General features: G+C 44.0%; 1 protein-coding gene across 1 annotated transcript in view; it reads left to right on the forward strand.

The window, feature by feature from the left end:
• The window catches only part of LOC145355183 (sodium/myo-inositol cotransporter 2-like), a 126,986-nt gene that overhangs the window by 36,016 nt on the left and 70,802 nt on the right, over window positions 1–20,168 (forward strand). Inside the window, exons 7-8 of the mRNA XM_080207096.1 lie at window positions 3,160–3,240; window positions 19,608–19,813. Coding sequence (XP_080063222.1) covers window positions 3,160–3,240; window positions 19,608–19,813 — 287 coding nt within the window. The remainder of the gene's footprint in view (window positions 1–3,159; window positions 3,241–19,607; window positions 19,814–20,168) is intronic.

Raw genomic sequence — 20,168 nt, forward strand, 5'->3', positions numbered from 1 at the left:
GCTGGTATTACAACTAGACAGTCAGGTCTCAGAATAGAACCTGGCTTGTCAGATCCTAACTTTTTTTGTTTAGCAATGTGGATGAACAAGTCTCAGGACTGCCAATTAACTTTTAACAAAATAAGAAAACATTCATTAAAAATAAAAGATTAGCTATAGCATCCTGCCCTTCACCCTAGATACATTTTTACAGACATACATGGATTTGTAAGGATGACACAATTTATAATTGATTTTGTATTCCAATGTTCTCAGTAAGTACACAGCCCATGGAAACCAATAGCCAAATATGGTCAGACCTACCACACTAAAACCAAGTGACAGAAGCCAATCAAAACAACTTCTGTGAATTTCTCATCAAATCCCTGCTTGTTTGTTATACTGTGAGCCAACTGGTCTCACTGGAACTCTGACTTTCGCATGAGGGTTTCCAAACTCCACTCTCATAGAAAGTATTTGGAATTTTCTCCTAAACAATGCTTTCACTCTGATGCCTTTAGCAAGGATCTATATCCAGAATTTCAACTTCTCCTTTCTGTATTCCTCTATTCCATGTGCAACTAAGATGTTCCTGGTACCAGCATTCATTACAAAACTCTACTCCCTGTTGTAGTAGAAATGGCAAGGACTCCTTAAGTTGTTCTGCATGGGAGGATGACAGGGTTAGGTTGATACCCAGGAAGGCAGTGATGTTCTGGTGATGCGATGATGCTCATGGTGATGTCTCACTCTAGGATAAACCATGTGCATTTAGTGTTGTCCTTGCTATTCTGAGCGTATCTCCATGGCCCATTGACATCTATTAGAGGATAATTATCATTCATAGCTCCCCTCTTAGTCTCTAATAATTTATCCTCACCTGAGGAGGGGTAATTGATCCTCACAATTGTCCTGTTGTAACATGCAACTAGGTTGCACAGCCATGTTGTACAGTATACAGCAGAACACAATTTTTGACCCCCTGCCCCCCACCCATCCTGTGGGTGCATACTAAAGTGTCCCTCCAGATCTGTCAAGGCAGTGGAAGCACATTTTCAGGATGCCAATGTTGTGTTTGATTGCTGTGGTGGAGGTATGAGCTTGATTGTATCACTGTTCTGCTGCGCTCTGAGACTGCATCAGTGGTGTCATCAACAATGTGATCGTGTGAGCCACTGGCATGTTGTTCCCAACAAATCCACATAACTGCAGATCTTGCTGAATAATCTCAGTATTTCAGTAACCATTTCTCAGGTCATTCTCAGTTCTCTCTGGTATTGCCTTTCATACATCTGCATACATCTATAGTTCTTGTCCTAAGGATACCTTGACATGATGGTACCCGTCTTCAACAATGCATTCTTTGGATGGCTGCATCTGTTATCAACTGGCAAGAAGTTTCTATTCTCACCACCTCTCCGGCTACCAAGCTTGCAGGAATATGGGGTGATTGAGAGCCATGGGTTTTCCAGCAACTGAACTATATTAAGAGGGCAGGCATTGATTGAGATGGAAACATGTTTGTCCTTGGTTCTCATCCATAAAACTGAGTGTCTTAAATCCTCACATTGTCCATACACTCAATCACTCAACTCAGCTCCATCACTCAACACTGGCATCCTTCCACTTTGATCTGCATTCCAACGCGCGTTTACACTGAATCACAGACAATGCTGTGTTGTATTTGAAACCAGAAATAATACCTTTCACCCATCTCCTGATATCTTCTCATTTACTCCCATTTCTTTTAATTCACCCAACATGACCTTGCACTTTCCCTCTGTAACCACGCCCAGGATGCAAGGCCCTTTCCTCCTCTCACTTCCATGAATCCAAATATCACCCTGTATCCTCTCCTGGATCCCTTCTCCACATCTCTATGCACCCAAATCCCAACCATACAATGCTCAACTTCTTGACCCCACTTTGTCTTTTCCAGTCCCAAGCCTCCATGGTAAGCTTTCATTCTCCTGCTCCCCTCTTTTGAACTACAGAGTACAACAAAGAAAACTGCTGACCTCAAACAACAGCACAAAGCTGATTCATTCACACCATCTTTAAATTAAAATGAAGCTGGTGCCACAAGATTCTCATCTTGCTGCTGACTTTATTGTGAAGGTTCAATGTAGTTAAAAAATAGTTTAAGTATCATGAGTATTCATGGATGTACATATATTACATATAGAAACCCACATAGCAAGGCATGAAATCCGACATTGCACAAACATGTCACTGACTTACTGTCTGAATATCAACACTTGAAGCCTCCATAAAATCCCCATCATCAATAAGCACATGCATACGCACACATCCTTTTATCAAGCATATACGTGCATACATAAATACATGCACACAGACACATACAAATAAATACACACACACACACACAGACACACACGTGTTGTGGGATAATTCAATCATCACCAGGTTTCAAAGCTTTTATTTTGATGTACAAAGAAAGCCCATCTTAGACAACCTAAAATGGACTCTTATGATTTATGTTAAATATTTTATGCAGTGTTAATCCCATTGACACACAATTAATCTGTTACATTCATGTGCGAATCATATGTCTCCAATTTAATTATCATTTCTCATGAATAAATACATTTGGTATTCACACAAATGGAAGTCCACCATTCTTGTAAGCCCTGACCTTGAGCTGCAGTATTCTGTGCTCATTTGTCTCACTCCTTATCTTGACGAAAGCACATCTGCTACCCATTGGTTCTGCCTTTACCCACTTGGTCCCAAGGAACACTTTTCAGCTAATTTCTTGTTTTATTTTATTGGAAGTACATTCCTCAATTAATTTCTTAGAGTCCCATACTAATTCAATCGTCCTTGCTTTTCCTGTTTTGTGTTTTATTTTGCTAAATGATACTTTTCAATTAAAACCATTTAACCCTTACAGTGAATTGTTTAACCCCTTCATATGTAAAGACACACAAATAACACAAAAATGCAAAAGCATCAAACTAAACATTCATAAACACATTTAAAAACTCAAATAAAAGAGCACTGATGCACACACCATACACTCATGATGCTTAAACATACAGATTCAGATGTACAAACAGATGCACGGATACATGTACAAGTTTGTAGGTATGCACACACAATTATGTACACTTTAAATGATGTGTTGAAGATTTATTTTTGCTTTCTCTTTTGTGACAGGTGGGCTGGCTGCTGTAATTTACACAGATACGCTACAGACATTGATCATTTTGGTTGGAGCTATTATTCTCATGGTATTTGGTACATATAATTGAGTCACTGTTATTGTTGAGTCCACATTGCTAACATTGCAACTCAGGGAAACACATTTCTCAATGGTGAATTGGTGTGTTGATGGAACACATCTGCTATACTACAAAGCTGTTCATAGGATCTTCAAATTCACCTCCCTTGGTTTAACCAAGAAAGACATTCCTTTAACTTCAGAAGTTACAGTAACTATAACATTTCAAAACGTTTGTCAAAAGGCAGCAGCTTCAAGAGAGTTAAGCCATGCTCCAGTTTTATAGCATTAATTGCCGCAAAGCGGTATGTTTAAAGACCTTAGACACTTCAACTAGACAGGGAGAAGGCGAGTGTGTAAGATAAGTGGGTGAAGAGTTTGGATAGTCAGGGAGAATGTTAGGCAATCCAGAATGGCTCAGGGTGTCACGGGGGTTTGGGTGGTAGTTGGGAGATCTGGGGTTTGGGAGAGTATTTGGGGTGGGTTATCGGGTTGGGGGTCATAGTCAGGGGCCCCAGTAGTGGGTTGAATTGGGGGTTGGTTTGGTTTGTACCATGGTTACCCAGGAGTTGGAAGTGGTTTTAACCTTTCTGATTTTCCTGAGAACTAAGAGAGTTGAAATAATCTGAAGTCTCAAATTTAAACTGGAGTAATGGATGGTTTCAGATGGAGGGCAGCTTCTCAGGCAATTCCTGTGCAGTCTTTGCTGGGGATTTCCAAGGGGGCTGGGGGGTGCACATCTTCTGGGGTATCGCCAGGACACAGCCCACTGAGCTTTTGAAGTTTTCTGGGCCTATTACTCCTAATGTTCAATGAAGCTTACTCAAGAGCACTGGAGGATTCCTTTAAATAGTGTTTCAAATAGCAGGTTCTGTACAGCCCATAACTAGTTGTCAGGAGCAGAAAGTGACATTAGATAAGCAATAAAATGTTGTAATGACATTACTTGATCCTGATTTGTATTCATTCGTGAAATTCAAACCTGGTTCAGATGAAAACTCAGGTTGCTAGGGTTATTGTCCAAGTGGAAAATAGGACCAGGCCTAAAAGCAACTGTAAGTTTTGGGGAATGGATATTTATTCTCTGTTTCCTATATTATTTCATCTTTAAGCGCAAATGACCAGGTGAAATGATGAAAATCTCCAAACCCCCCCCCTCCTCCGCCACCTCCATGTATCTGGTTGACAACTCTTATAACCCTTGTTCCCTGAACCTCTGAATCCTCTCTCTTTCTGCTGCCCCTTTGAATGGGCACCCACTTCTCTTTTGCTACATTATTCTCATGTCCTGAACTGTCTCATACTGTTCTTTCATCATCACATTGTTACAAATGACTTAAATTAAAAATTAGGAGAGATGTAAAGTGGGCTCCCAGTTCACCATCACCTGTTTGCACTATTACAGTCAAAATGTACTCCGTTCAGCGTTGGGGGGTTATTCCAGAATTCTTTTACTCTTTAATTCATGTCCCTTTTTCATATTATTGTCCACTGCGCAGCAGTAAATATTCTTTCTTCGCATGTAATTTTTCTGCAACACCTGAATCCTGTTCCCATCGACATTTTTAGCATGAAGCACAAGCTCTTTTTGCTGATTCCTTTTTGTTTCAGGACCTCTATCCTCACTGTATTATTTAACTTATCCTGGAATTTGAGAGATCAGAGGACAAGTGTAGTATTGCAGAGCAAATGTATTTTTATCACCTAATCTGCCACTATTGCTACATTGCTGTATTTGACACACTGCTTTTTGTTAAGCATTTCCTCCATGACGCTAACGTTGTCTTTCCTCAAGACATTGTCCATAAAGAAAAGTAAGTATTAAAAATTCACCTTGAAAAGGCATTGGCTTTTTAGAGGGAACATTGTTTCAAGGTATTTGGCTTCAGCGATCACTGCACTCAAGTGGCTGATTTACCCATTCCCAGTCATCATTCTTTACCTACTTGTTAGGTAACCACAAATCTCTCCACTACCTATATGTGATAAAATGTCTCCCACTGTTTGTAAGAATTCAGTGAATGCAGTTGATCCTGGATGTTGCTTGACATTCCTGTCATGGCATTGGCCTTTTCAAGCTCTGCAGATGGTTGTTTTATCCTGCAGTTCATCATTAATTCTGAACTTTGTTCCCTTGAAATTATAATCCTGATCTTTTGATGTTGTCTTTTATCCTGACTTCGGTATATGATATATGAGCACACAGGTGTTTGCCGCCTGTTATCCAGTTATACTATGAAAATCAGGATTGTCTATCTTTTTAAGAACATAAGAAATAGGAGCAGGAGAAGGCCATCTAGCCCTTGGAGCCTGCCCCGCCATTCAATAAGATCATGGCTGATCTGAAGTGGATCAGTTCCACTTTCCTGCTTTCTCCCCATAACCCTTAATTCCCTTGATCTATCAGAAACCTATCTACCCGTGACTTAAATATATTCAGCAAGGTAGCCTCCACCACTTCAACGGGCAGCGAATTCCAGAGATTCACCAGAGATTAGATTGGAGTTGAGGAGGAAGAAGTTCCTCCTCAACTCTGATCTAAACTGCCCCCCCCCCCGCCCCCCGCTTATTTTGAGGCTGTGCCCTCTAGTCCTGCTATTCTTTCTAAGAGGGAAGAATCTCTCTACCTCTATCCCATCTATCCCCTTCATTATCTTATATGTCTCTATATGATCCCCCCTCAGCCTTCTAAACTCCAACGAGTACAGACCCAGTCTATTCAATCTCTCTTCATAGGTTAACCCCCTTGTCTCCGGTATCAGCCTGGTGAACCTTCTCTGCACTCCCTCCAAGGCCAATATATCCTTCCGCTAGTGCGGCGACCAAAACTGCACACAGTACTCCAGCTGCGGCCTCACCAGTACTCTGTACGGTTGCAGCAAGACCTCCCTGCTTTTATTTTCTATCCCCCTCGCTATAAAGGCCAACATTCCATTCGCCTTCTTGATCATCCGCTGCACCTGCAGACTGGGTTTTTGTGATTCATGCACAAGGACCCTCAGGTCCCTCTGCACCGTAGCATGCTGCAGCTATTCACCTTTCAAATAATAATTCCTCCTACTATTATTTCTACCAAAGTGGATAACCTCACATTTGCTAACATTAGAACATAAGAACATAATTATACTCCATCTGCCAGGTCCTCGCCCACTCACTCAGCCTATCCAGATCTCTCTGCAGACTTTCGACACCCTCCACGCAATTTGCTTTTCCACTCATCTTCATGTCATCAGCAAATTTCGTTACCCTACACTCAGCCCCCTCTTCCAGATCATCTATGTAAATGGTAAACAGTTGATGCCCCAGCACCGATCCCTGTGGCACTCGACTAGTCACCAACCAGAATAGCACTCATTGATTCCAACTCTCTGCTTCCTATTAGATAACCAATCCTCTATCCACGCTAACACCTTACCACCAACTCCGTGCACCCTAACCTTTTGCAGCAACATTTTGTGAGGCACCTTATCAAATGCCTTTTGGAAATCTAAAAACACCACATCCACCGGTTCCCTCTGTCTACCGCACGAGTCACATCCTCACAGAAATCCAATACATTCGTTAAACATGACTTCCCCTTAACGAATCTGTGCTGCGTCTGCTCGATCAAACTATTCTAGGTGCCTCGCTATTTCTTCTTTGATGACGGATTCTAGCATTTTTCCAACTACAGATGTTAAACTAACCAGCCTATAATTCCCTGCCTTTTGTCTGCTACCTTTTTTAAACAACGGCGTGACATTAGCTGTTTTCCGATCTTCCGGCACTTCCCCGGAGTCCAGCGAATTTTGATAAATAATTACTAAGGCCACCGCTATCACCTCTGCCACTTCTTTCAGAACCCTGGGATGCATTCCATCCAGTCCCGGGGACTTGTCTACCTTCAGTCCTGTTAGTTTATCAAGCACTACCTCTCTAGTGACAGTAATCGCATTAAGGACCTCATCTCCTACCATCCTTCTATCTTTAATATCCGCAAACTATTTGTGTCCTCCTCCATGAAGACCAACACAATAAACTTATTTAAAGCCTCAGCCATTTCCTCATCCCCACCGCTAAATCCCCCCTCATGTCCTCCAAGGTCCAACATTCACTCTAGCCAGTCTCTTCTTTATATATTTGTAAAAACTTTTACTGTCCTTTTTTATATTTAGAGCTAGTTTAGCTTCATATTCTATCTTTCCTTTCTTTATCACCTTCTTAGTCATTCTTTGTTGTTTTTTAAATCTTTCCCAATTTTCTAATCGCCCACTATTTTTAGCCGCTCTGAACACATCAGCTTTTAATTTAATACTCTCCTTTATTTCCTTCGATAACCACGGCTGGTTAGCCCTTCTCCTACAGTCCATCTTTACCATCGGAACATATTTCTGCTGAGTACCGAAAAAGATCTCCTTAAAAATCCTCCACTGTTCCTCAGCCGTCCTGCCAACCAATCTGCGCCCCCAATCTACATTCGCCAATTCCGCTCTCATCCTATCATATTCCCCTCCGTTCAAACAGAGGACACAGGTTCGGGACCCTACTTTCTCATCCTCCATCTGCATCAGAAATTCAACCATACTATGATCACTCATCCCAAGAGGGTCCCTCACAAGAAGATCCCTAATTCTACCTGCCTCGTTACACAGTATCAGATCTAAGATAGCTCGCTCCCTTGTATGTTCCGTTACATACTGTTCAAGGAAACTATCCCAACAGCATTCCAAGAACTCTTCCTCAAGCCCTCCGTGTCCGACTTGGGTCATCCAATCAATATGCAGGTTAAAATCCCCCATAATTATCGCCGTTCTGTTTTTGCACGCGTCAATTATTTGCTTGTTTATAGCCCGCCCCACCTCAAAGTTATTATTTGGGGGCCTATAGACCACACCCACCAGCGTCTTCCTCCCCTTACTATTCCTTATCTCCACCCACAATGATTCCACGTTTTGCTGTTTGGAGCCTATATCTTCTCTTATTACCGCCCTGATATTATCCTTAATTAACAGAGCTACCCCATTCCCTTTTTCCTCCCTTCTGTCCTTCTTAAACACCTGACACCCCTGGACATTCAGTTCCCAGTCCCTGTCACCCTACAACCACATTTCTGTAATGGCCACTAGATCATATCCATTTGTGCTGATTTGCGCCATCAGCTCATTCACTTTACCTGAATGCACGAAGCATTCGCAACAAAGTGTCTTTATATCAGCCTTTATCTGGACCTTATTTGTAGAAACGCTACTAACCTCTCTCATGCCCCCTACTCCTTTAATTAGTGGAACAGCCTCAATATTTACCTGCACACGTACCCTCTCCTTTACTTTAGATTTTGAAATTTCCCCCACTCCTGCACCCTCCTTGATGGCACTCGTCCACCTACTTACTCTGGCAGTAGAGTGAGAGAGGCCATAGTTTTGGGCCTTCTTCTTTCCTGCTGATTTGGCTATGTGACATGAGGATAGTGTGGTATTTACCTGGTTTGCATTTTTTACATGTGCTGTAACCTTTGCACTTATGCTGAGGGAGTATATGTTTTAGTAACCATTTTGTATTTTAGATAAGATGATTAACGCCACAGCAAGATGGTGGGTAGGTGTTTTGGTATAGAGATAGTTCATATGGGCGTAAGTCCTTGTTGTGGGTGAGGTGAAACCCCGTAAGAACATAAGAAAAACATGTTTTTCTTTTGTAATTTTGTTATCTTGGGATTTAGGAATTCTTTCTTGTTTCCTGACAAAGTACTGACAGATCACGTATCCTGGAAAATTTAGGGGTGGTTTTTTGTTGTTGATGTCTGGTGTTATTGGAGTGGGTGTATTATGTTCTAGTTCATGACAGGGCGTAGTTGGTTAATCCTTGGATAGCCTTATTAGATCGGTCTTCTATTTTGATTTGGGTTACTTGATTACTTGGCCCATGGAATATACAGTGGGCATATTATCCATTTTTAGGGTTTCTCTGATGTGGGTAATGGTCAAATTGCATCAATAGTGGAGCCTAAATGATGTCTTTGGGGTACCTAGAGAAAGGGATTGTTCAATGTGTAAGAGTGATGTGAATATTCTTGGTTTGTTGGTCACATGTGTTGTTGAGCAGGTTAGGGCAGTGGTGGCTGCATTTGTCCAGGTCAGGTGGAGAGTATTTTGGATGGGTGTGTAGGTTGCTCTCCACCAAGATGTCCCCTTCTGAGGGTTTCTAGACTGCTCTCCTTCTTGAGACTTGGTTCTGTGGGGTTGAAGCGTCCTGTTGGCTGAGTGCAAATCTGGGTACCTCAATTCAGCGTTGTTGGAGTCTTTTCGGTTGGAGATTAGGCTGGTTGGAGGGGAAGGTTACCTCTATTAAGTGGCCTTATGTGGAGACTTCCAGTCCGTCCATCTTCTAGGTTTGGGCTTGTGAGGTTATGCTGTTTTGTCCCTGGAATCCTTCCTGTGAAAATGTATGCTGAAAGACCCCCATTTGGGTTCTAAGTATTGACACCAACACGAAACCCAGGGTGTTTCCCACTGGCATTGGCAGCACATCATTAGGCCCCATTTGGCCTATTCAAATGGGCTAGCACTTCCCTACATGATTTCCCAATTGCACTGGCACCTGATTTGCTGGATTCAGTTAGTCCTCTACAAACTGGAGCAGCATAGAAGTGCTCCCATCAGCATCCACTCTCATTCCAGGCAGAGACATGGCAGCAAGAAGAGCTGCCCTGAATTTCCTGGACTCAGATGCTGGGTGTTGTTAAAGAGAGGAGGGCCATCTTTTTTCCAAGTTAAATCCTGCCAATGTCGTGTTGGAAGCCTGAGATACGATGGCAGAGGCAGTCAAGTCCAGCAGCATCACCAGGAGGACCGGACTTCAATGCTGCAAGAAAATGAATGACATCTTCTGAGATGGAAGGATGAAGATCCACTTGTCTGCCCCTGGCATCACTCCCGTCCCTAACCTCTGGCATCTCACCCTAAAAACTGCAACCCTCAAATATCCAAACTACCAGAATCTCCCTCAGTGCCCTCTCCAACAATCCCATCATAAACTCTGAGGCTAGGCACAGTGCCCACACATTACTGTGAACTTGTTCTTGTTAGGGTGATAGGCAAAGCTGGCGGGAGTAAGGAAACCTGGATGACAAAACATTTTGGCCAGGAAAAAGGAGGCATGGCTCAGGTACAAGCAGCTGGAGGTGTATGGGGATTGTGTGTAGATGTCAGGGTTGGACTGGGGTAAACTCAGTAAGAAGTCTCTCAACACCAGGTTAAAGTCCAACAGGTTTATTTGATAGTAAACGCCACAAGCTTTTGGAACACGTTGTTCCTTCGTCAGGTGAGTGGAGAGTTATGTTCAGAAACAAGGCATATAAAGGCACGCAGTTTACAGAATACTGATTAGAATGCGAGTCTTACAGCTAATCTGCTATTCAAGTTTTAAAGGTGCAGATGATGTGAGTGGAGATAGCATTAAGCATATGTTAAAGAGATGTGTATTGTCTCCAGACAGGACAGTAAGTGAGATGTTGCAAGCCCAGGCAAGTCAAGGGGGTTACAGATAGTGTGACATGAACCCAAGATCCCGGTTGAGGCCATCCTCATGTGTGCGAAACTTGGCTATCAGTTTCTGCTCAGCGATCTGCACTGTCGTATACTGTGAAGTCAAATCAAGATAGGACTTTCACAGTGCATGGTAGGACCTTAGGGAGTATTGTGGAACAAAGGGACCTTGGAATTCAGGTGCACTGTTCTCTGAAGGTGGAGTCACAGGTAGATAGGGTAGTGAAGAAGGCTTTTGGCATGCTGGCCTTCATCTGTCAGGGCATTGAGTATAGAAGTTGAGAACTTACGTTGCAGTTGTACAGGAAGTCGGTGAGGCCACGCCAGGAGTATTGTGTTCAGTTTTGGTTGCCTTGCTACAGGAAAAATATTATTAAACTGGAGACCGTGCAGAAGATGTTTACAAGAATGTTGCTAGGACTCGAGGGACTGAATTGTAGGGAGAGATTGGATAGACTAGGACTTTGTTCTTTGGAGTGTAGGGGACTGAGAGGTGGTCTTATAGAGGTGTATTAGATCATGAGAGGCATGGATAGGGTGAACTCAGTTTTTTCCCCCAGATTTGGGGAATCTAGAGGACATAGGTTTAAGTTAAGAGGGGAAAGAATTAATGGGAATCTGAAGTGTACCTTTTTTTTTACAGAGGGTGTAACGTATGTGGAATGAGCTGCCAGAGGAAGTGTTTGAAGCAAAGATATTAGTAACATTTAAAAGGCATTTGGATAGATACATGGATAGGAAAAATTTAGAGGGATATGGGCCAAATTCAGGCACATGGGCTTAGCTTAGATAGGTATTTTGGTTGGCATGGACCAGTTTGAGCCGAAGGGTTTGTCTCCGTGCTGTAGATTCTATGATTCACGGAACCCTGGAATTGTGAGGATGCTGAATCCTCGGCACTGCTTTCACCCAGCACCATCCACTAGTGCAGAGACAGTCTCCTCAGTGGGACATATTAGTGGACGTGCTTTTGGGGCACTCTCTACTAAGCACCACACTTGATGTAGCACATCAAGTGGAGGCAGCAACCTCCAAAGGAGCACCCAGTTGGAGGCCTGCTGACTTCCATGAAACAGTTGACCCAAGTCACATGTTGGGACTATGGAAAATGTTATCCCATTTATTGTTCTTGATGCAAAACGGAGTAACAACATTCCTGCAAATGCAAGGCCAGTTGGAGGAATCCTGGAAGCTTCTTTTACAGGAGATGTTGCCAGCAGTGCATGGTACCCAGGCCAATACTGCAAAGGTGGCGTCTGCAGTGGAAAGCCTGGTCAAGACAGATGCGCCATGCTCACTCTGATGTCCATGGCTGAGGCCCAGGATTGAAGGGCCCAGTCACATATGAACATGTTGCAGGCACAGACGAACTTTCCTGAAGCGAATCAGAGATTCACCCAGTCACAAAGGACCACATCTGAGGGCATCAACAGCGTGGCCCGTTTGTAGAAGGACATGTCCCAGTCTCAGAGGACCATAGCTGAGGGCACCACCAACATGTCTCAAAAATTGGTGGGCTTCCAGGACTGGCAGCACCAGATGGTGTTGAGGATTCTAACTGTTCCTCTGCTCTATGGAATAGTTAGGGACCACTGAGCACCCAAAGGAATACGGAAGCACTGGAGCCCATCCCTGGGTTTTCCACCAACAAGACTTTGGAAGCCTCCGATCCTTCTGAATTTCCCTCCCCCTAAAATAACTCCTCCAGAGGCCAGTGTCTCTTCACCATATTTCCTTTATTTACACCTCTATTCTCCTCAGGAGTGCTTCTGGCATACTGTTAGAATCATTGTATATAAAAACCTATTTTTATATACAATGAGGTTCCCTGATTAAGTCATAATTGCCTGCCCAATCAGGGAGTTCATACTCCAAGAAGCCAACCTCATGTGCCTTGCTGGAGTCATTACACCTGTCCCCCTTAAGTCCGAGGAATCTTGGTGGTTCATGCGCCTCATGGGTCTCTTGCAATGTTTTAGCGCTGGATATGGATCCTCCAGCTCAGCATCTGATGTGGAAGAAGTGTATCTAAAAGGCACCTGTCTCTTATGATGCGAATGCCAGAGTTCTGGATAGCAGAGGAGTAGCCAAAGCTGCAGTATCTATTTCAGACTCTGAGGTCCTAACTTTGGCTGACAGAGAGGCGGGGCTGGCAAGTCTGGGAAGACTCTCCTCAGTTCTTGGCCCACTGGGCATTGTTGACTCCGGGATGAACTGTGATGGTTTTTTCAGGATGGCATATTCTGCAGGATACAGGCCCTGTCCTAGATTTAACCTTTCCCAGCTAACCATGCTAGGCCATTTGCATAATTCTTTGCCCAAACCTTTTCACCAGCTTTCAATTGTCTCTCCTGGCTATTATTGTCTCAGCCTTTGTGATGGGCTTCTTTTTGTTTTTTCACCTTCCCCTCCAGGTTTGGGATAGCAAACTTCATCTAGTTGGAGTCATCTGCTCATGAGCAATTCTGCAGGTGTTACTCCCATAACTATAGTCAAATAACCAATGGGAGAACAGTGTCCATTGATGCTGCTAGCTGTTTTTCTAACCCAGCTGTTAAAGTCTGGATTGCTCTCACCATGAGGCCATTTGACGATGAATGGAATGGTGCTGTCTGATAAGTCGAATCTCATTTGACTTCATGAACTGGGTGAACTGGCTGACAAAAACTGGTACATTGTCAGAGACTAGCACTTCCAGGATCCCATGTGTCGCAAATCAGATGCAAAGTTTCTGTACCGTTATTGTGTTTAAAATCTCTGCAAAGATGGACTGAACCATTTGGCTTCAAAATAGGCACCACCAGTGCTGCACATTCTACAAACTGGACAGGTTTTATGATGCATTCTCTTTCCAGGTTTCTAATTTCTGTTTCCACTTTTTCCCTTAAAGCAAATAGTATTGGGTGGGGCCTTGCAAAATCATGGGACTGCATCCTGATCGACATGTATTGTTGCTTTGGCTCCTAAGGGTTCCTTGCCCTGCTCAGAAAATTTCTGGATAAGTGACCATTTTTTAACTGGAAGATTTTTACCCAATGCCAGTGGATTTCTCTCTACTTGTTTCACCCCATTAGTTTTGGGCCAAAGCCCTCCACTACCATTAATGGTAACCAAACCAGTTGCTATTCATAAGACACAGGAACAAAGCTTGTACCCACAATTCTCAAAGATTCGCGTGTATGCCCTCAGTCTCTTGATTAAAGTTAAGCGTTGGAGTCCAGTGTGAATTTTAGTCAACACTGATTCGCCAACCACTGATATGGCCGCGCCTGTATTGACCTCCATTAATATTAGGCATCCATTCAATCTTACGGTTAACTTAATTGGCTCTGATTTGGACAGTACAATGCAGTTTAATTGTACCCAATCAGATGTATTTGGACCCTCCAGGTTGTGCACTCTCCTGGACATGGCCTACATGTTGTTTTCCTAAATCTAGGTCTTCAAGGCTTACTATGATGCTCTGACTCCGCACACTGGCAACAGTTAAAATGCCTTACCAGGTAGGATTCTGAAGGGACTGTTGACAGTCCAGCCAAGCTTGGCTTTGTTTTGAGGCAGTCCTGTGGGCACGCTTGGTTTTATTTGTATTTGGATCCTTCTTGAGGGAAGCTATATAATCACCTGCACTCAAGTGGTGGTTCCTGAACTCAGTTGAACTGGTGTGGACCAGTTCTATCAAGATACCTTGCAATTCATATCCCCCACTTGCCACCTTTTCCAGTGATAAGCCCAGCTGTAGCACCTTTTGCAGTCCAGTTGGATATCCACCAACAGGCATTTTTTGTGATTGTTATATTATTTATCCTTCATATCAAATTGTCTCTTAGCACCTCATTTAAGAGTCAACATAAATTCACAAGCTTCCACCAGTTGTCCCAACCTTGTTAAGAAATGCCTGTTTCCCAGATTGCCAAATAAAACTGATGCCTTCTCAGGATCAGAGGTGGCTGAGGGTCATAATATTCCCTCACTAGGACCACCAATTCCTAGAAGGTTTTGGTATCTGATGTCTCCAGGAAAGCTAAGCTGCAAATAACGGCAAATCCCAACAGCCCACAAACGGTCAGATGACTGACCTGTTGCTTTTCATCTGCCACAAGGTCATTGGCCCAAAAGAAGTGACATGTGCATTCCATGTATTGGGCCTGGGCCCAACCCCTCACAGAGGGTCAAAAGAGTCCAGTTTCCCAAACAGGCATGGTGCCTAAAAATGGCCTATCCCCAATGCCTGCCCACTGTTTATGAGCAAGTTCCTTAGGGTTGTTCTTTTTCCTTGTTGTCACTGAAATAACTCCTCAGAGGCTGGTGTCCCTTTACCAGATTCTCTTTATTTACAAACTTTATTCCACTCATAGTGTGCTTTTGGTAGACAGCCAGAATCCAGAGTGCCAAAAAACATGACACTCCCATTTTTATATACAGATGAGGCTCCCTGATTGTACAGGCAATTATGACCTCAATCAGGGAATTCCTATTCCAAAAGGCCACCTCATATACCTCATTGAAGTCATTACACCCCCTTTCCTGACCCTGGCACATCTCATGAGCAGCAAGCAGAGTAGGATGACATGGCATCACCTGCGACACCCAATTGTCATCCAGGACCCTCCAGGTCAAGGCCTTCCAGAAGATGCAGCCAAGAGTTTCACAGGCCACACCATGCGGAAAGCAGCAAGCCGCCTTTTCTTCTGATGTACTATCTGGGGGAACAGCTAGAAGAACAGGAGACCGCAAAAGATGCCGGACCACTGACTTGGCATGGGAATAGTCACACGCCTTTAATTAGGGTGAAGGTTTACTAAATGTGAACTTTCACAATTATGTAAACTGGCTTGACTCTTACTGCTTTCCATCAGTTGAGGGAGTGTTGTCTGTCTGCACACCGGATCTTTAATCTTCCCACAGGCCTTCCAGTCTCACTCAGAAATGGGAGCTATGATGTGGAGAAGCTTGCGTTGGACTGGGATGGGCACAATAAGAAATCTCACAACACCAAATTAAAGTCCAATAGGTTTATTTGGAATCATAAACTTTTGAAACGCTACTCCTTCAGGTGAGTGGAGAGATATGTTCACAAACACGGCATATATAGGCAAAGACACAACTGCGAGATAATTACAGATTGGAATGTAAAGAATGTGAGTCTTTACAGGTAATTAAGTCTTTACAGGTGCAGGCAGTGCGAGTGGAGAGAGGGATAACCACAGGTTAAAGAGGTGTGAATTGTCTCAAGCCAGGACAGTTACTGGGATTGTGCAAGCCGAGGCCAAATGATGGAGGTTACATGTAATGTGACATGAGCTAAGATCCCAGTTGAGGCTGTGCTCATGCGTGCAGAACTTGGCTATCTGTTTATGCTCAGATGATTCTGTGTTGTGTTTTGAAGGCGGCTTACCTGAAGATTGGACGCTGAATGTCCTTGGTGGCTGACGTGTTCCCCAACTGAAAGGGAACAGTCTTGCCTGGCGATTGTCACGCAGTGTCTGTTCATCCATTGACATTTCCCTCCCTCCCTCAGTCCCCACCGTATTGTGGCCCATAAGAAAGTGTTCCACGGCACACTCAGGAATAAGGCAGGACATTAGTGCTCTGACATCAGAAAGACAGGAGTCAAACTCTCTCAGGATCTGAGGAGCACCACAGCTTTCTCCACAGTGAGTTCTCATCACCCTCCTGCCTTATAAAGAGACCCACTGATGCTGCCAACCCAAGCCTTTCACTCTGGTGTGATGTCAAATTGACCCTTTGTGGGGTGGTGGGGCTGGGGGGTAAGCACTGGTTGTGGGAAGGGGAAAGAGGTTGAAGGGAAGTGGTGGCTAGGTTCGGAGGAAGGGGGACCACGGGACTAGATGTCTTGAAGGGGGGAACAAGATGTATGGGTGGGAGGGAAACAAAGTGTCTGGGAAAGGAGGAAAACAAGGTGTTTGGGAAAAGGGGAACAAAGTGCCTGGGAAGAAGGGAATGAAGTATTTGGAGACAGGGTAAAGTGTTTTGAAAAGGGGGAGCAAGGGATCAGCCAAGGCAGTTTTAAGGATAAGAGGGGAGGTGAGGGTGAGCAGTTGGACTAAGAGCCTCTTAGCACCAAATCTGGAGGCTATGAGGGTAGCCCTGGTCCTTCAGCCCTCTTGGACCCTGGCACTCACCTGCCCAACAGTTTCCATGTCCTCTTTGGGCTGCTCCTCGACTCAGTTCTGGTGGTCCTCCTCTGATGAGGCCACCCTCCTCCTCCTCATGTCACCACACTGCTGTGCTGTTATGGAGGACACAGCATATGCCCATTATCTGTACCATCTTCTAGAGGGTGAATTTGAGAGCCTTGTTAGAATGCTCCAGATTGCAGATTGGATCTTCAGACGGCTTATGCACTGTTCAATCACGTTCTTGGGGGTAGGGTGGGCAGGTCTCTGCCTCAATCTCATATCTCTGCACTGGTGTTATTAGCTATCACCTTAGCGGGTAACTCTTATCCCCCACTATCCAACCCTTCAGCGGTGGATGACCCTTAAAGGTAACTCCAGGGTGCAGGCATAGTGCATGCTCCCAGGGTAACGTGCATAGATTCCTCCTTGAAGTGGTTTGCAAAAGGGGAAGCGATACCACAGGCTGCCATCAGGATTAGATGCTGTCTACATTGTATTCAGGATCAATGGGGCACTTAAGGTGCAGTCAACCATGAAGGGAAATCAAAATAAACACAGGTGGCTGGAGGATAATAGAATTCCACTGATCTGACAGCAGAATCTTTTATGAGGCATTGCATGTTGAACTTGTTACAGATCAAATGCTTCAAAGTGCAATGGAGAGAGTTTCAATGAATTCAGCTTGCTGGGAAACCACAGTAACTTCAAATCAAAGCTGTTCATACACTTGGGCTGAGCACATTGCTGGGCTATCTGCAACTGCCCCTGCCGCAGGCGAAATTGACATCTTCTCTGTGTCAGGGGACTTCTTACCTGCAGATTCTGACAGGGAGAAAGGAAAATCTGCAGAATGGAGTGCTGCAATGATTTAAAATCCTGCCAGGTAACCAGGGGACATGGAAGTTAAAGTGATCAGGCAATGCAGAATTTGCATAGATAACAGGCAGGAATGCAGATATTAATCACAGGTTCTCCTGAAATCACTATGACAGGGTGATCTTCAGGTCTGCCAGGTCTAGTAGGGGCTGTCAAACCATGACACCTCCATCCTGGCAGAGAGTGTTGAGGTCAACTCTTTGCCCCCAGCCCAACCCCATTCAACCCCAAGATCCTGGAAGGACCCTTCCTCTGCAGCCTGGCAGCAGCAGAGGGACAAATAGCAACTAGAGCTACCTCCTTAGGCTGCCTTGGGATCTAAGGTGCCAGACCAGCAGGTTGGTGGAAGGGAACAGTGCACAGTTAGGACTGCCAAGGTGCTTGGCCCAAAGAGAGGCTGAATGAGGGATGTGAGGGGGGAGGGGCTTGTGCAGGATTAGAGGGGAAAGGAGGCTATGTGAAGTGTTGGACCCAAGATTGCCAAGCCTGCGTGGAGTTTGGGGGTAACGGGGTGTGGTTGGAGGGAAGGCTGCCTCTCATTGCTGACAGGTTTGTGATGCTTTCTTGACACATGGGACCCAACACAGCAGATCCTTTGTTAGGATCTGTATGAAAGCTCACCCACAGCAGATCCTGCTGGGGAAGCAGGTGAATTCCGAGAACCATTTGACTGGGGTTGCAAGCCTGCAAATGATATTTGAATGTGTGTTTTTGAATATGCATCGTTTGGGCCGGTAGCATGGCCTGGGAGGACCGCAGCGGGTTTGGTGTCTGGTGTGAAACCCCATTCCGATTCCTAAGTTATAGCAATCACAGCTAGCGGGCCTGGAGGATCCTCCCAATAAAGTTTTCTCTATCCAGTTCAAATGTTATCACTTTTCTTTCTCTTTGAAATTATAATTCATGTTTTCATATTTCCCTTTCTTTTTCCTCTCTTCATGTTCTTTACCTTTGGGTGCGGGGGGAAGATGGTGAGGGTTCATGGAGGTAGCATGGGTGTTTGGAGGGGTCATGAGGATGGGTGGGTTGTGGGGACATGGAGTTGCACACGGCTGTTTGTGGGGACTGATGGGGCAAGGGATGGCATGGGCAATCTGACAGCCAAGGGCTGGCCTGGGTGTGGGGTGATGTTTAAAGACCTTATTTGGGCGCTATGTTGGAGAACTGAGTTGGGATTTTTAAACAGCTCGTTTTCTCATCCAGACTCATCACATGATCCATTGCAACTCTCAAAATGCACTGCAAGTCCAACTCCTGTATGAAAAGTCAAAAATCCTTGGCAAAGTCACATGTGGATCATGTATGCATTTCAGAAGGCGCAAAAGTGCACAAGTCAGGTTTTCCTGAGCCTACTCAAAATCTGGTCATATGTGCTGGAAATAGAAAGTATTACATTTCCTAATAAGACTGTTTTTCACCTTGTTGATCATCACCAAGGTTTTTCCACCATAGCTTGGAAACAAATATCGAATTCAAACCCGGTATTCCCCATATAGCTCTTAATTCAGAAGTGGTTTCAAAGGGAGAACAAATTGCTCATCTTGCTGACTGAGGAAATAGAACATAAAAGGGGAGGAAAGTGAAAGTTTAACTATGGAATAATGAAGAAAGAAAACATTTTACAAAAGCACAATTTGCATACAAAATCTTCCTAATAAAAAATATGTACTGGCCATGACTTCAAAGGAATAATAATTTTTAAAACTCTGTTGAATGCCCAATAACAGACTGCTTGATCATATATAGTACTATATGATTAGTGCACCATTTTTTCAGTATCCATTTAAGTGCATGAAAATATAACAGTTACTTTGTTCAGTAAATTGAATCTATGTTTTATAGCTTTTATCCATGTCGAGGGCTACACAGGCCTTAAGAAGAAGTACTTTATGGCCATCTCTTCTGACCATAATCCTAACTTAACCTGTGGCTTACCGAATCAGGATGCTTTTCACATTTTTGAGGCTGCTACTGGGTCTGACTATCCTTGGCCAGGTGTAATATTTGGAATAACTGTACTTTCCACTTGGTATTGGTGTACAGACCAGGTAATACATTTTTATATTTGTTTGTACACAACATAAAATCCAAACACTAATGGTGTTACTGCTTTTTGATTAGCTGGATGTTTGATAGAAGCCCATTACCATGGTTAAGAGATTCTAAACTAAGCTACCTAGACTTTCACATAGGTAGCAATTCACATAGAGCATGCTCCCTTCCTTGAGACGCACACAATTCCGGAAAATGTAGGCATGGAACCAATGCTCCCATCATGCTTATTAGTACAGAGTACTGGCAATTTTTCCAAAGCCTGTCTAGTTAGGCCCCTCCTACTCATGAGTTTAAATGAAATTCCAACCCAGCTTGGGTATCAATGCAAACAGAGATTTCAAGATTATC

The sequence above is a fragment of the Carcharhinus amblyrhynchos genome, chromosome 18, assembly GCF_965287045.1.
Source record: "Carcharhinus amblyrhynchos chromosome 18, sCarAmb.v2.hapA, whole genome shotgun sequence".
NCBI classification, from domain to species: Eukaryota; Metazoa; Chordata; class Chondrichthyes; order Carcharhiniformes; family Carcharhinidae; genus Carcharhinus; species Carcharhinus amblyrhynchos.